At 51.9% G+C, this 17,760-nt stretch overlaps 1 protein-coding gene across 1 annotated transcript in view; it reads right to left on the bottom strand.

The window, feature by feature from the left end:
• The window catches only part of EP400 (E1A binding protein p400), an 87,547-nt gene extending 71,028 nt beyond the window's left edge, over positions 1 to 16,519 (bottom strand). The window contains exons 1-4 of the mRNA XM_080821417.1: positions 16,407 to 16,519; positions 11,950 to 13,313; positions 10,300 to 10,410; positions 822 to 912 (exon numbers count right to left, since the gene is read on the bottom strand). Coding sequence (XP_080677543.1) covers positions 822 to 912; positions 10,300 to 10,410; positions 11,950 to 13,278 — 1,531 coding nt within the window. The 5' untranslated portion in view covers positions 13,279 to 13,313; positions 16,407 to 16,519. The remainder of the gene's footprint in view (positions 1 to 821; positions 913 to 10,299; positions 10,411 to 11,949; positions 13,314 to 16,406) is intronic.
• Between the last annotated feature and the right edge of the window lie 1,241 nt (positions 16,520 to 17,760).

Raw genomic sequence — 17,760 nt, 5'->3', positions numbered from 1 at the left:
AGAGACTGGAGGCGGGACTGCAGAGGGGCCGGCCCTTCTGCAGGGCCACGTGCGTCCCCGCGTGGTCTGACCGAGCACTTCCATTCCTAGGAGCTTCTCTCTTAGATAGTGACAAACGTGTCAAAAAAAAAAAAAAATCTGGGCTCAGTGTTCAGAGAAAGGAGGCTACCAAGAGGAACACTACCAAGGACGTGAAGAGGGACGGAGCCCCACGCGCCGGAGGAAGGCGCGGCCGCTGGGAGAGTGTGGTCCGGGGTGGGCGAGGCGGCCTGGGAAGTTACTGCTGGCGACCAAACAGGGCACAGCAAGCGCACCCACACCCCGTCAGAACGACCACGGGCGACAACGCAAGCGTGCGGGCAGGAGGTCGGGCGCGCACACAGAAGCCAGCGGCAGTGACCTCGGTGGCTGGGGCACAGGCAGGGAACACCGAAGCAGACGGACACTTGACTCACAACTTCCTTGACTGCCGAAATCTTTCACAAAAAACGTGTTTTTACAATTCGAAAAAAAATTCAGTTTAAAAAAAAAAGCGATTGACAACCTGAAAAAGAAGGCGGTTTTATCCTCCATCCTATCATGAGGACTAAGAGCCCACCAGCACAGAAAAACCCGAAATGGAACCTACCGAACTCAGTGGGCAAACTTCTAAGTTCAGTACACACCCATGCAGCCACACAAATGTTCTCTTCAGCCGATCAGCACAAACAAATTACTCTCAAAGGAGAAAGAAAGTCACCAAAACTAAGCACATCAGCATTCATGCAGCCACTGCGCTGTATGCCCCCTCAGGCCACTAGGGCCGGTGCTCCGGGACGTACCTGCCGGGGTCCCCGCCTGCTGCCTCTTAAAGGGGTCCGTCTCTGCCACACCTGTGGCCCCTGCCACAAGGGCCCCCGCCAGAGCTTGCTGCTGAAAGAGAAAACGAGCACGTGAGAGGCTGATCATGTCGGTGCCTTACAAGAACGGGTATGAACTAAACTATCGTGATTACACCACACACTGGCCTCCCTACTCTCTAACTAGAGAAATGTTAGCTGCGCAGCACATGTAACGTAGGTTCTTACATGACCCAGAACTTAAAGTTCTAACTTACCTCTGGAAGGGAAAAAAAGGACGTGTGGAAGATCTTATTCTGGTTTTAAATGGAGTTTCCTATCAGTGCAGACCTACAATCCCTCAGAAATGAAGAGAAACGGCAAAGGACAAGCCAGTGTCAGGAAACACCGGTCCTCAATCCGACACCTGCGCCTCCCTGTCCATCACGCTGCCTGTCATCACTTCACCCCCAAAACGCAAAAGCTGAAAATTTCTTCCTCCTGGAAAATGACACTAAAACCCTGCCTGACAGACAACAATCTGATAAACCTGGGTCTCCACGATGGCACCGCGGCCAGCGGGCTCCCTACGCAGCTGGGGACGCCGGGTAACGCGCGTACAGGTGATGTCCACTGCTGACACAGGGAGCTTCCGGCACAGACAGGAAGTGGCCGAGCCGGAGCGCCCCACGCCTTCGCATCTCTGTACCGTCCCTGCAGGGCTGCTGCTTGCTAAGGATGATGTGTACCAAGCCCTCGTCGTGAACACTGTGTTCACGGTCCCACTGGGTCGGCCCTGCTGAACCCAGCACTCCGGATGCCGAAGTCACGCACGCCTACACAAGGCAATGCCCCCGGGGGGGGGGGGGGCGCACCACCGGCCAATGCCAGCCACGCTACAGGTCAGGGCCTCCCCCGGGGACGGGTGCAGTGACCGACTGAGGGCAAAGTGAGCGCTCCTATCTACGTTTAGTGAAGATGGGGGAGGAAGGAAGAGAGGAAGGGGAAAGGAGGGAGGAAAGAAAAGAAGGATTTGAAAAACACATGGTATGTGATAGCGGTTATCTCTGGGGACAGGATTAGAAGTAATTCATAATTTGTGTGTGTGCACTTTTCTATATCTTCCAAACATCCTACAATGAATATATACTTTCATACCAAAAGAAGCCTGTTTTTGAAATAACAGAAACTGACAAAAGGTTCTACGTCCAGAAATGGCCAAGTGATTCCTATCAGACTGCACAGAATCCAGACGAACATGAACTCTGGAGGATGGGACTGGACACCTGCGAGGAAGGACAGGAACGAGGAGAGGTTTACAGCTTCCTAGCACCTGGCCTGAGGGCAGGCCCCAGCCCGCGCTGTGCGGGCCAGCCCAGAACCAGACACACACAGCCTCACTGGCTGGAAGACCGCGAGGACGGAGAGCACAACACTGCACCAGAGGAAGGCGGAGTCAGCCCGGGAGATGACTGGACATGGGGAGGCCCCGAGTTCCCTCCCTCGTGTCCAGCTGCCTCCTACAGCAGGCACACACAGACTCCAAGCACGCCGAGGTCTCAGGTGCCCTCACTCGGGAGAGTTCCAACTCAAACGCGTTCGCTCCTGAAGCCGAAACAGGCAATACTGCTCGAAGACCATAATTGAACCTTGTGTCTGCAACATCTCGTTCACGACATCCGAAGTCTCTCCCAGACACGGAGATGCAGGAAAACCCGAGCCATGCTCAGAGCACAGCACACGGGCGCAAACCCCACGCCACACGAACGCTGGGCTCAGCAGCAGGGACCCCAGTGACTTCAAGAAGCCCAAGAACGTAAAGAAAACATACTGCAACGACGAACACAGGAAAACCGTGACCACAAAGAAGGAACTATTAAGAAAGAGAACCAAGCGGAGGTGCCCGAACTGAACAACAAGCTCTCTGGAAGACAGATTCACTGGAGGGAGGAGCGGGGAGCGGAGGAGCGGGGAGCGGAGGCCCGCGAGCTGCAGGCGCAGCGCCAGGAGAAGCAGAGCCGCAGGCCCGGCACGCCCAGGTGCAGCCCGGCCGGGCGCTGGGAGGACGAGAGCCAGGCCGAGCCCAGGGGACGCACGGCCATGCAGCCCGGTCACCCCCTCAGGGCTGTACAGCCCCCAAAGGGGATGGAAACTCTTCCCCAAAATGATGCTGAAACAAGGCATCCACAGGAAAAGGCTAAAACACTGGACGTTACTGAAATAAACAACTTGCGCTCAACACAGACCAGGGCAGGTAGGGGCAGTCTCCCTTCCCCGGCTTCCCGGCTGCCCCTACTCTCGCTGTCAGAATGACTCTGCTTTCTCTTACACTGTCTGGCTGACTATTCTACTGGGACAGATACTGCAGTGTTTAAAATAAAACCTGAGGGCGCCTGGGTGGCTCAGTCATCAAATGCCTGCCTTCAGCTCAGGTCATGATCCCGAGGTCCTAGGCTCGAGCCCCGCATCCGGCTCCCTACTCCATGGGGAGCCTGCTTCTCCCTCTGCCTCTCCCGCTGCTCGTGCTCTCTCCATTGCAAAAAAAAAATAAATAAATAATTCTTTAAAAAATAAACTTGATTTCAATTAGCAATCATTTATTAGCTCTTAAAAAAGAGAGAGAAAACAGAGATTCTCTGATGGGAACTGAACTCTGAGTGCCCATTTTTTCTTTTTTTTTTCCTAAGATTTTTTATTTATTTATTTGACAGAGATCACAAGCAGGCAGAGAGGCAGGCAGAGAGAGAGAAGAAAGCAGGCTCTCCACGGAGCAGAGAGCCCAATGCGGGGCTCGATCCCAGAACCCTGGGATCATGACCCGAGCCGAAGGCAGAGGCTTTAACCCACTGAGCCACCCAGGCGCCCCCTGAGTGCCCATTTTAAGAGAGCAGCAAAACAGACTTTATCCATAAAAGACAGTGTAATTTCCAGGGAGTGTGGAAGCTACACCAGGGGAAAGAACAGTTGAGGGCACGGGGGTGCAGCTCACAAGGGAGACAGTCTGCCCCCTGAATGTTACTCCGGGATGAAGAAACTGAGGGTAGTCACGACAGCTGGCAGTCAGCTGGGAGTAAATCTCAGCCCAATTTAAATAAACCCAACCACCAAGCAACTACGAACTAACTGGGCCTGTGGTCCGCAAGTCTGGGCATGCAGTCAGAGCGGGGACAGGACTCGCAGGTGGGAAGAGCTCTGGTGCGCAGGGCTCACCACGTCTCAGCTCGAGGTTCTACCAGCGGTCTCCCTAGGCTCACCTTGGGCAGGGAAACTGAGGACAACACAAACAGAAAAAGCACTTGCCCTGACAGCACACCTATTACAACAAACCAAGCTGCCGACCTCCACCCAGTCTACACCCACAAGCTTGTAACTATACACATAAAACAAGGACACACATGTAAGAGCAAGACAGCAGCAGCAGGGGTGTCTGGGTGGCTCGGCGAAGCCTCTGCCTTCGGCTCGGGCCATGATCTCAGGGTGCTGGGGTCATAACCCACGTCCAGCTCTCTGCTCAGATGAGAGCCTGCATCTCCCTCTGACCTTCTCCACTGCTACTTCTCTCTCTCTCTCAAATAAATAAAATCTTTAAAAAAAAAAAAAAAAAAGGATAGCAATAGTGGGGTAAGGTCACAGAGCTACCATTATCTGTTTCCTCTAGTATCATAACTACCGAGAAATCATCTCCAATGAGGACGGCTGTTTAAAATCTAAGTAACAAGGGAACACCAGCGTGGCTCGGTCATTAAGTGTCTGCCTTCCGCTCAGGTCATGACCCTGGGGTCCTGGGATCGAGCCCCCCACCCTGCATCCCTGCAGAAGCAGGGAGCCTGCTTCTCCCTCTCTTTCTACCGCCCCCACCCCGCTTGTGCACTCTCGCTCTCCTGGGATCGAGCCCATGTCAGGCTCCATGCTGAGCGGGGAGTCTGCTGGAGATTCTCTGTCCCCTGGCCCTCCCACTAGTACTCTCGTTCTCAAATCATTGAACACAATAAAAATACAAATAGAGCAATGCCTGTGCTGCTCAGGCTCGTGCCTCACAGAGCCCGGGCCCTGCGCGGGCACTTCTGCCCGAGCCGCGTATGAGCGTCTCCGCTGTGCTCACCTACACACTCAGCTCCACACACCATGTCCTCTGCCTCTGCTTCCTAGACAACTCCCCACACACCCTTCTGCTCCACAAGGTGTGGCCGAGCCCCACACGCAGCCACGCATGTCGGCACTGGGGCCACCACCTCCTTCCCTACTGACGGCTCTCACTGACGGTGCTCTGTATGAACATGCACGATCCACTGAACTGTCCTCCCTGCCAGCAGACATTCGGTTCTTACCAGCTGGACGCTTTTACAACCAGGGCCACTAGGAACACTATTATACCTGGTTTCTGGCAGACACACTCAAGAATTTCTTACAGCACACTTCTAGGACAAACGGTCTGCCTGTGCTCACCTCTTCTAGGTCAGGCAAAATGTTTCCAAACATCCATGCCACCCTCCCGCCAAAAGCAGATGAGAATCCCACTGACCCACAACAGCGGATTCTGTCCGGTTTAATTTCTGGTGATCTGGTGAGCGTGACGTCAAGTCACAGTGGTTTAACCTGTGTCACCATGGAGGCCACACGTTTCATAACCTGACAGGTACTTCTTGCCTTCCGCTGTCCCACTGTCCTTAGGCAAATACTTATGGATGTGGTCTAGAAACACAGTAACGCATGACACTCCACGAAGCGTTAACAAGAAAGATGCCCAGCTAATACAGGTTCTCACAATCTCAAATGCCAAAGATCTTAGCTTCAGTCGTGTCAAACTCATCACGAGAAGCAACTAAATATCAGGTTCAAATTATGCCTCCCCACCAAAGTGGATGGGCCCCTTGCAGAAAGGACTGATTCTGGGCCAGAGCAAGGAAAACACAAGATGAACCTTAGTGTGTGCCAGCAAGGAAAGGCTCAGAGAGTGAGCAGGACACGTCAACTGTGCAGGAGGCCCAGCATGAAGGGCTCCATCAGGTCAAAACACACGGTAACAGAAGGGGGGCCCTGGGCAGCAGATGATGGAGGGGCATAAAGAGACCTGAGCGGAGTGGGTTATACCAGCACCTGACAAATTCCACAAGCTGAAACACTTAGATCTGTGCCTTCCCCGCCAATAAATTACACCTCAATGTGCTAGAACTCACCTTCTTTACAGACCCAGGAAGAAAAAAATCACATGATCATGCAAATAGATATAAAAATACCATTTGACAAAATTCAATATCCATTCATGATCAATACTAGAAATAAAGAAATCTCCTTCACCTGGTAAAGGATATCCACGGAATCTACAACTACTATCACACCTGATGGCGAAACACTAAATGTTTTCCCCAAAACATCAGGAAGAAGGTAAGAATAAGTATTCTTATTCACTGCAAAAGCCCGATGGACTTAGCAAATCTGGAAGTCCTCGCCAGGACAATAAGGCAAAAAAATAAAAACACACAGAGGGCGTATAAACAGGAAAAAAATAATAAATCTTGCTTTTCTTGGCAGACATTACTGTCTATGTAGAAAATCCCAGGGAATCTACAAAAAAGCTCCTAAAACTGACAGACAAGTTTAGCAAGGCTGCAAAGTACAAGTTCAAATAATTACCTGCATTCCTACACATCTGCAATGAACGTTTCAATTTTTTTTAACAACCACATACAATACCACAGAAACACTGGAAACACCTGAGTATAAATCTAACAAAATATGCACAGAATGGGCACGTTGAAAACTACATAAAACACTGATGAAACATATCAAAGATGACCAAAACAAAGGGAGAGATATGGCATATTCTCATATGACTCAGTACTGTCAAGATATCACTCCTTCCCACAGTGGTCAACAGAGTCAACATAATCCAAATCAAAATTCTGCAAATATCCACAGAGCAGAATCTAAAATCTCTACGAAAATGTAAAGGAACTAGAGTGACCAAAACCATTTAAAAAAAGAAGAAGAAGAAGAAGAAGAAGAAAAGAAAAAGGTTGAACTCACATTGATTTCAAGACTTACTACAAAGCGACAATGGCCCAGACCATGTGACATTAGCAAGACACAAAGATGAAGGGAATTCCAGAGAGTCTAGAAAGAGACCCACACAGCCAGGAATCAGCTCATTTCCAGCAGCAAGGCAAGGTCAGTGTACGGAAGCAGAGTGGGCTTTTCAAGACACGGTGCTGGAACAAGCGGAAATCAACAAGAAGCGCGAACTCCCACGTTCATGTCTGCCATGTATACAGAACCTGCCTCAAAGGGGATTGTGGACGTAAGTGTGAAACTCAAAACCATACAACTTCCAGGAGAAAATAGAGGTTTCTGTGACCTCGGGCTGAGCCAAGAGTTCTTAGGGTGCCAAAAGCATAATCTATAAAACCAACAAAATGATAAAACAGACCGCATCAAAACCTAAAACTTCTGCTCTGGAAAACAGTATGAGAGAGAAAGATAAGCTTCAGAATGGCAGAAAAACTTCTCCAAATCTGTATCTGACAGGGAACCTGCATTCACATCATACAAAGAATTCTCAAATAGAACAGCGACACGCTGGAGTCTGACTTTCCCCAAGACGACTCACAGACAACAACCGCGCAGGCGTGTGGCCACAACCAGAGAGGAGCAGGCAGGACGCACCAGGGCCTCCCCGCCACTGGGGGCAGCAGAGCGCAGAAGGGCACAGCCAGGGCGCCTTTGCCAGTTTTTAAAGAAAACTTGGGGGCGCCTGGGTGGCTCAGTGGGTTAAGCCTCTGCCTTCGGCCCAGGTCATGATCTCAGGGTCCTGGGATGGAGTCCTGCATCAGGCTCTCTGCTCAGCGGGGAGCCTACTTCCCCCCCACCCCGCCTCTCTGCCTACTTGTGATCTCTGTCTGTGTCAAACAGATAAGTAAATAAATAAGAAAAGAAAAGAAAACTCGAACCTATACAAGCCTGCAATCTGCTGCCAAGGTCTGAACCCGAAAGAGACAAAGGCCTAGATTCACACACACAAAACTCTCTGTGAACACCGAGGCTGCTTTACTCCTAAGGAAACAATCCAACTGCCCTTCGATGGGTGAGTGAAGAGACAAAGCGGGGACACCCCTGCCCCCAGACACAGACAACTGGTAAAAGGCACAGCGTGGGCGCTCAGCGACAGAAGCCACGGGCAGTAGGACTCCATCCAGATTTCATTCTGGAAAAGGCAAAATCACAGAGGCAGGGGGCACAGATTCTGGGAGGGTGATGGAGCTCTGTTTCTGGACCACCACGGTGGCTACCCAACTCTGTGGGCTTGGCACAACTCAACAGAACCACAGACCAAAAAAGAGTGATTTTTACCGAATTCAGTAAGTCTAAATAAACAAATACTATTAGTGACATAACCCAATGGCTGAAATAAAAATCCACATATAAATATGTAAATGGAAAAAAAAGGAGAGCGCGCCGCCCGCAGCAGAATGCCAACTGATCGACGCGTTGGGGACAACGGAGCTAGAAAATCCATTCTGCAATCCTGAAGGTGAAAACGGATTCTGGCCAGATGGCGGAATTAGTGGCTGAAAGTTTAAGGAGATACAGGATGTTTAACCGAGTCTCAAAGTATCTTCCCCAGGTTATTCATCATTTACCAAAGAAAAACTAAGAACCTTCCACTGCGAAAGCCTGACGGACACCAGCCTCACCGAGCGGTCAGAGTGCGCGTCACCAGTTCCAAGACCGCCGACCTCACGGCCTCCTAATACGGGAGCACGAGCTGCACACAGTGTCACTTCTGGGTATTCCTCTCAAAGATACATGGCCCAAATCAGACACAAGGGAACAGCAGGCAATCCAGTATCAAAGGGCATTCTACCAAACAAGCAGCCTCAACTCAAAAATGTAAAGGTCATGAAAGACTGAGGAGCCAGGCCAGATTAAAGAAGACCGAGGAGGGGGCTCCTGGGTGGCTCAGTGGGTTAAAGCCTCTGCTTTCGGCTCAGGTCATGATCCCACGGTCCCGGAATCGAGCCCTGCATCAGGCTCTCTGCGAAGAGAGCCACTTCTTCTCTCTCACTGCCTGCCTCTCTGCCTACTTGTAATCTCTGCCTGTCAGATAAATAAATAAAATCTTTAAAAAAAAAAAAAAGAAGATGACCGAGGAGGCATGACAACTACACCCAATGCCCAACAGGCGATCCCAGCCTAGGGTAAAACCACCACGGCCAACCCTCTAACAAGCCGGGTTTGAACTGCACAGGTCCACTTACACGCAGATTTTTTTCCCACACAGAACAGTAAATGTATTTTCTCTTCTTCCTTGTGATTTCCTTCTCTCCAGCTTACTTTACAAGAAGAATACAATATATATAACAAATTAACAAACAAAATACATGCTAATCAACTATGTTATCAGTAAGGCTTCCAATCAACAGCAGGCTAACAGTTGTTCAGTTTTGGGAGAGTCAAGAGTTGTATGTGGCATTGCACTGTGCGGGGACAGTGCCCCTGCCCTGTGGAAGGGTCCACTCTGTCAAGGACACCATCAGGTCAAGACACAAAAACCACGTATGAGCTTTGGCTTAGGCGTGGCCCTGGCGTGACCCGGACCGTGTCAGGTAAGAGAACATTCTCACCTAAGGCACACGGGGCATCAGGCTTAAAAGTGCGCGACGTGGGAACTGCAACGGCCTGTGGCCGATTCGGTGGAGACGTGTGTGTCTACACATACGCCAGAGTGAAAACAACAGAGGCGGGCAAAAAGGGCACATCCGGTGAACCCGGGGAAAGGGCACAAAGGAGTTCTTTGGAAAACTGTTTTTGCAACTTTCACGTGTGTTAGAAATTACAGCAAAATTAAAAATAAAAACTTTGAAAAAAGAAAAGGTATCACCACGAGATGAAACTAGTCTCTGAAGCGAGAACCACCCATCCCCCCTGAGAGGACGCGACCTGCCCTTCCAAGCTCTTGGCATCACTGACGTAACACTCAACAATTCTGTTTCCAACAATTAATGTTACTCAGTCTGCACTCAGTGGACACCCGGGGGGGCCTACGGTCCTGACTTCAGCGTTTCTTCCAGCTGCGGAAAATATCAAGTTACCAGCTGCTTAAATCTTTTTTTCTTGCTCTGTTTTGCACTGTTCTTAAAGATACAGATAGAAGACACAGGTAAGAACCAACATTTAAAACACAGCACACAAGGGACCCTGAGCACACATTCAACAGGACTGTATTAGGAGACATGCATGCGAAGGCTACTACCGCGTCACACTCAACACAGAAAAAATAAGAATGCATTAAGATCCGTGTTGTCATTTACTCATGCAACTTAATTTTATCATTTCATATGCAGGAAGTCTTTTAAATGTTTTAAAAATAAGGAATGGGCTCTGGAAAAAAATGCTGGAGAGCAAATAGTAAAATTGAAGGTTAAAATATCTGGATGAAAGAAAGTTTGGGATGAGGCTACATTTGAGAACCATCGAAAAGTACCTGAAGCGGTTGCTGCTGGGATGAAAAAGCAGCAGAAACATTTGGCGGAAGCTGGGTTGCTATAGCAACGGGAGTACCAGTCTGCCCATCCTTTCCTGTCACAACCTTTACCTGAGAGAAAATATTTTGAGAAAAAAAGGCAACATAATTTTTAAGACTGCTCAAAATTTTGTCAGAATTTTACTGCTGAAAGCTCAGTGATGTCTGGTGTATAAAAATGGAACGCTTTTGCATGAAATCCTGTAAAAGGACACCGAACTGACTGACGGTGGATTTACAACCTAATGACCTCACTCCAGGGCGCATCTTGTGGGAACTCCAACTTGAGCTCAGGTTCTGCGACTTCCAACTACAATCAAGAGAACGGCAGGCAGCCTCTGAGCAGCAAGGCCCTCACGCCCGCACGCGCCATCGGCGTGGCAGCCACCCCACTGCCCGCCGTGCGTGGGTCTCTCTGAGCGGGAAGGTGCAAAAAAGGGGAGTCAGGTCTCCTCGTTAGCACAGAGGAGGGGGACTGAGCCTATAGACAACAGTGTGTACAAACAGAGAGAGAACTGAATTTCACTATTTCGTGGCAACAGAGGTGTAACCCTCAAAATAATATAAACCTTCTGGAAAATAAAAATGATCCTTTCTGGAAAGGGTGTTAAAGAAAACACAAAATGGCAAAGCCACACAGATATGTCCATAAATCTCAATGAGGACGGCAGAGCAAAGAGACCAGCTTTTGCTCAGCAAAGGCTGATTTCTTTGCAGGAGAAGAGCTGACAGAGTCAAATTACTTTAGCTGTATCGTAAAACAAAATGAGCTGCACCAACATACTGTACACTACACAACACAAAGGCACAAAATACAGTGCGCTACAGCGTCCCTCACTATTGCCCTGGTTTGATTCGCTCCTTTTTCAGGAAATACAAGTGGAAGGACCTCGGGAATCCCTATGGTACTGAAAAATCTCACCCGGGGGTGTATAAAGCACCCATTCCAGACACCCCAAAATTTCACTATCTAAAAAAGATGCTATGTCAAATATCACTCAGTAGGTATTTGCACACATGAGTTTAAAATACCTCAAACCAGAGACTACATCTAAAAATTGAAAAATTCTCAGTTTTTGCCACAACAACTGTATTTTCATCATGAAAACACCACACAGACGTACCTCGTGGTGTGGAATCATGACTGATACACTGTAAGAAGCTAGTGACTGAAATGCCTGCTTAAAAACCACATCTGCGGTGTTTTTAACGGTGGACCAGTGGCAGTGAAATGCAAAATCCACACGAGCAGCCGGAAGGGGTCCACACCTCAAGCCTCAGTGCTAGACGAGACCCCCCGCCCCAGCTGACCACAGGGGAGGGCCGGGTCGTGCCAGGCCAGCCTCAGGACACCGGACGACCTTGCTCTGGATGCTCGGGCCTGGCCCAGCACTGCTCACACAGCTGTCCTGCATCTTCCTCCCAACATCCAGAGCAGCTCCTCCCCTCCATGTCGGAAAAGAGCAAACACATCTTCAATTTCACTCCTGGATCAAAACCTTATGAAACCACGTCCTAGAAACACCCCAGCCTCGCAGGGTTTCATTTACAGTTGCCTAGAATCAAATCTGCAGAGCATGCTCCTCTCATCATGAAACTGCTGTTCCTCACCTCATCGTTGATAACCTCAGACTTTTCTTCCTCCTCCTCCTCCTCCTCCTCCTCCTCATCCTCCTCCTCCTCCTCCAGGTCCAAATCATTCTGCCTAAGATAAGCTTGCAACGGGGCATAATGCTTCTTCTTGAAAGCCAAGAAGTCCATCATGTTCCCTTGAAGGTGTTGCAAGAAGAACAATTCGATCAGGTACTCCTTGAAGGCCTCCTTCAGCGCCTCCATTTCCCGGTAGTGGTAGTCCAGGCACTGCTTCCTCATCTGGGCCAGCTCCTGAGAGGCCGGGGGGATCTCCTCCAACTTCTTGGGGGCCTTCCTCACGCCTGCACTCCCCGCAGATGTGAGAGGAAGGCTGGAGAGGCCCGGGGGCACTGCAGTCCTGGAGGGGCTGGTGGGGGGCGGCGGGGAGGTCATCCCGAAGGCCGAAGCCCCCCCAAGCCCGACCCCGGGGAGCAGGGGTCTGGTCAGCGGCGGCCCCTGCAGCACCTGCTGCTGCTGAACCAGCTGGCCCTGGATGATACTGCTGATCTGGGGCGGCAAGCTCGCTGTGGCGATGTGGCCGGGGCTGGCCAGGGGCTGCAAGCCGGCCGCACCCGCGGCCGCGGGGCTCTGGGGCCCCAGGTGGTGGACGGTGCCCCCGGACTGCGCGTGGGGCTGCGACAGTCTCCGCTCTCGGACCGCGATGGGAGCCCCCGCGTGCTGCAGCTGCACCTGGGTGCCCGGGGCCATCTGGGCGAGGCCGGGGCTCTCCTGAAACACAAAGTGCCCGCTACTAGATGGGCTCAAGCTCATCTGCCTCACTAACACGCTGGCGTCCACAAAGCCCCCGGTGGGACTGCTGCTGCAGAGGCCCAGGCCAGGGCCAGGGGTGCCGGCCCGCACGCTCTGCAGGCCCGGCCCCGGCCCGGCACTGGGCTGGGTGGGACTCTGAGTCTGCACCTGCTGGGACAGTGGCGAGGTGACCTGGATGTACGACGGAGACCCATGCTCAAAGCGCCTCTGCTGGGCGCCGAACTGGAAGCCTGGAGAAGCGGGGCTGGGGAGCGGCAGAGGAGCGAGCGTGATCTGCGGGTTTCCTCCCACCACCGGGCCGACACTCTGCAGGGCGATGTTCACGTTCTGTCCCGTCACGGGACTCCTACTCATCAGCTGCTGAACTTGGTACCCGGGAGACTGCGGTGCGGACGGGCTGGCCGAAGGCGCGAAGGGTGTGGCAGGGGACTGGGGCGGGTTTGGGTGGGCCTGCTGCTCCTCGCCTTCGCTGGGGGCGAAGGCCCTGGACCGCTGCAGCTGGTGCTGGACACTCTGCGGGCCGCTGCCATGGTGCATTATCACCCCTCTTTTTAATCCAACTTAATGTTCTCCTGAAAAATCAAAGTTAAAATCAAGTTACTGGAAGACAAACGTAAGCATCCGATCAGCACTTGGCGCGAGCGCCATTTAGCAGCACTGGGGAGAGTGTGAAGGTCCGTGCCGGCTGGCACCTGACACCAGTGAGTCCTATGAATTCTTTTTTTTTTTTTTTAAGATTTTATTTATTTAGTTGACAGAGCTAGAGAGCACAAGTAGGCAGAGGGGCAGAGGGAGAGGGAGAAACAGGCTCCCCGCTGAGGAAGGAGCCTGACGCGGGGCTCAATCCACCCAGGTGCCCCAGCCCTATGAATTCTTATCGAGCCATAAAAGAGATAGCACCGGAGGGGCACCTGGGTGGCTCAGTGGGTTAAGCCTCTGCCTTCGGCTCAGGTCATGATCCCAGGGTCCCGGGATCGAGCCCCACATCAGGCTCTCTGCTTAGCAGGGAGCCTGCTTCTTCCCTCTCTCTGCCTGCCTCTCTGCCTACTTGCGATCTCACTCTGTCAAATAAATAAATAAAATATTAAAAAAAAAAAAAAAAAAAGAGATAGCACTGGAGATGATGTCCCTCGACACCGATGAGGGACAGGTCCTTCCGGGTCACTGCTGGGACCCAGAGGTGGGTCATCCCAGCCAGTTACTGTGGAAGGTAACCAGCATTGCTAGCTCAAGGCCAAGCACGACCTGAACTCAGCACTGGCACTCGTGACTGGCATGTTTCTGCCCAGAAGCCTTCCCCCAGCCTAGCGGCCCCTCTCCATTCCCATGTGCAGTGGGGCTGTCTGCCTGTCTGCCCCGGGAAGGGACAGCACCCTGTCCACCACCCAGGAAGCAGTCAGTGACTGCTGCCGAATGCAGGCACAGGCTGCATGCTGCCATCACCCCATCACAAGAGCAAAACACCCCACCGAGACCGGGGCTACATCAACTGCAAACACACAGAGAAACCAGTGCGTGTCAGACCCTAAGCTCCTGAGGGAGAGGGCCCGGCGGGCGCGGTACGAGCCAGGACCAAACAGGAAGGCACCTCGACCTCAGAGAGAGAAGGAACGCGGCCAGGACTCGGGCTCGTGCTCTCGGAGAGTCTCCCTCCGAGGTCTGCAAACTCCCTGAGCGGGTACCATAGCTTCCACGAGGCTCCCAGCCCAAACACTGCTTTGTGCAGAGGACTACGCAAGTGCTGGGGGAGGGGAAGACACGCACTGGGGGTCAGCCCTGAGGACACGGCTGAGCAGGAGGAAGCCAGTTCTGAGGCGGGACCCTAGAACATTCCCAAGTCAGACCTAGCTAGAATCTCAATGTCTGTGAAGGAGATGACCCACTGGGGACACGATGTCCCCTGCAGCCCCCTCTGGCTGTCTGCTCCCCACTGAGGCAGGATCAAAGGGACAGAACTATCCACCACTGGAAAATCTCAAGTCTTAATTGACACACCTAGCTCCCCATGTCCTGGTGTCCCTCCCACCCTGCCCCCAAAACAAGCAAGAGGGCCGGCCTCGGCTCCGGTCATCCTCGGAGCATCAGGACCTATCTATCTCACAGAAGTCAGGGATAAAAACATCAGAAACCAGAAGTTACCAACATTACAATGCAAAAATACATAAACGCACGGACAGACACCCGGGCCCCTGGCTGAGCTAGATGGATACAGGCAACCAGAAGCTACAGAACGTGGGCTGTGCCAGTAACGCCTGGGGAAACACAAACATCGCGGTGCCTATTTAAGCAGCAGGAAAGGGGCTTTTGGCTCTGAAGACAGAGTCCCAAGATCACAGGGAAGCTGCCGGAGCACACACATCAAAGCCGGAAGTCGGCAGGAACGGCCGTCCTGAGCAGCCCCTGGCGCAGTCCCGGCCTCACCCCCGAGCAGCAGCCCCACATGGTGGGTGGCTCAGGCCCGGGCACGCCGGCCCACTGCCTTCAAAAACGTTTCTGCTCCTGAGTCTTGTGCACAAGCGCCGTGAGGAGACTTGTGTGGAACTGGCACAAAAACAGAACGCACATGACAGACGGACACGCAAGGGTGCAGTTCGGGTTATTTCCTTCGGATACATTCCCAGAACAATCAAAGGTGAGCAAGGAGAGAGAACGAAGGCCAGAAACCAGCTCTCCCACTTAAAACAATTCACAAAACCAGGGGAAGGTAAGACTTGGGATAAATATGTCACAACCACAAACACAGAGTGAAAATCCTATTTAAATTCCCACCACAAATCATTCACCAAACTAAAGAAGCATCTTACAAGGTGACATCCAAGCTTTATACCAATTACAGAAATGTCAAAACAAAAATAAGTAGAGAGTACAAAAATGAATACTTACTAAAGCTCTGAAGGGAATTCAAGTTCCTAAACTTAAAACAGTAAAGCTGTATCTGAAAAGACAGACGGATTTGAAGACACGCAAAATTTAAAAATGTTTAAGACTTAACAGTAAATCATCAAGCTCATGGCATTTGGGGCAGTCGGGACAGGGCGACCATGGGTACTGGTGAAAGCACTCATGCAGGCTGAACATCACTGCAGTCCCACAGAAAAGTGAAGTGAGAGACAGTTTCCCGAAAAGAAAGCATCTTCTTAACCAGCGTGAAGGAAAGCATCCAACCTCACTGCTAATAAAAGCCATACAGACTGAAGTGAGACTCCCCCAGACCCGCTTTGCCAAGACACTGCATCACGCAGCTGGCGTCCTGCCAACCCCGCTAAGAGGGTGTGGGAGGCAGACGGGGACACGGAGCAGAGATCTCCAAGGGCTCAGAGCCCGGAACATGCCTGGCGGGGTGGGCGACAGGGCTGGAAAAGCAGAAGTGACCCATCTCACCCACGACCTTTGACCTAGTCCTACTATCTCTGGAAATCTCTCCTGAGGAAATTCACCCAGGTATTTTTTTAAATTGTACATAAAAACGTGCATTGGAGAATGCAGTAAAAGTAACCAGATACATCCAGTGTCCGGGTTCTAGACAGAGACTCTAATAAAAATGAAACAGGTACAGACAAATTAAGTGGAAAAAGCAGGACACCAATTATGGAACATAACCTCTACTGCATTAACGACGTGCATTAAAGAGCTATCCAGTGAAACATGAAAACGTGAATACTGACCTTCACCCGGCGACGGGACACAACACTGGAGCGGCCTCAGCGATATAAGGACAGAACTGACAGACCCACACCACGATGAGTCTTGAGATGCCAGGGGCAGAGACAGACCCAAGGGTCACGCAGCGCCGGTCACGGACATGACATGATATTCTGCAACAAGTGACAGGGACAGAGATCAGACAGATCCTGAGGGCTGAAGGTGGGCGAGGGGCGGACTCGAGAGGAGCAGGAGGGAATCTGGGGGGGTGCACCCACTTCTCCAACTGATTCGTGAGGATGGTTACAAGTGTTTGTCCAACATCATGGAGCCACACACTAAAGCGTGAACTTTGCTACATAGAAACTATACCTCAACCTTGTAAGAAAATGGATCCTGACCTCATTAAGCTTATAGCCAAGTTAGAAACACAAGTGCATTTGAAGACAAATGAAGACACTACTTATCTAAAGCAGCATTCCCCAAAAATGTGCCACAGTTACCCCAATGGAGAGCAAAGCTACCACCAATGGCAAAACAACTTTTGTTTGTAGTAGCTGTTTCTACTTTGGAGGTCCATCGGGAGGAGCTGAAGCCACGTCCTGCTCGCCGCCCCGCACCGGTGCTGCTTGGGACAAGGCTGAAGTCGGCAGTTCAAGGGCAAGGCAGGTGCGCAGCCCAGCGAGGAACAGGGCGCAACCCCCCCCCCCCCAGTCACCACACGCATCACTCGCCAGTGAGCTCGCAGGATGCTGGCCACAGGCCCACCCTCTCTGCCCGCTGCTGCTGTCAGGGTGACCAAGACATCATAAACAGGCACAACTAGACACCAGGAAAATGCCACTCTAAAGAACACTACCCGGGCCCTGTTGTCGGTGTAGGGAAGGGATCCCCAGGCCAGAACCAATGAGAGAGTCCGAGAGACTGGGTACTTACAGCAGCTGCTCCCGGGCCCCCTGCTGAAGCCTGGAACTACTCCCGCTGCCCACCCTCCACTCGCAGATTCCTGTGTGGGAGCCGCCAGAGTCCGGGCAGCTGGACCTCCCCTTGAACAAGTAGGTGACTTGGGCCATGAGCCTGGCTCCCTTCCCAAACTCACCTCCTTCTCTGTCCCCACGTTTTCCCAGAGCAGCCAGGCAATCCCCCCTGCTTCAGGCAGTTCTGCAATACTGTCACTGTGGTCACGGTGCACCCCCTAGGCCAAAGCCAGGGCCCAGGCACCAATCACACAGGGAGCACCGCTCGTCACGCAGGGAGCACTGCTGTTACTGCAGGGAAGTACTTCTGCCCATCCGTGACACCCCCTATGTCCAGCACACAGAGCATGAGCCAAAGAGCCCGCTGCGAGCTGTGAGCAAACACCCAGCTGCAGACACG

Source organism: Martes martes (genome assembly GCF_963455335.1).
Source record: "Martes martes genome assembly, chromosome: 13".
Classification (NCBI taxonomy): Eukaryota; Metazoa; Chordata; class Mammalia; order Carnivora; family Mustelidae; genus Martes; species Martes martes.
The sequence above is the reverse complement of the archived record's forward strand: the minus strand, read 5'-3'. Positions and strand labels throughout refer to the sequence as shown.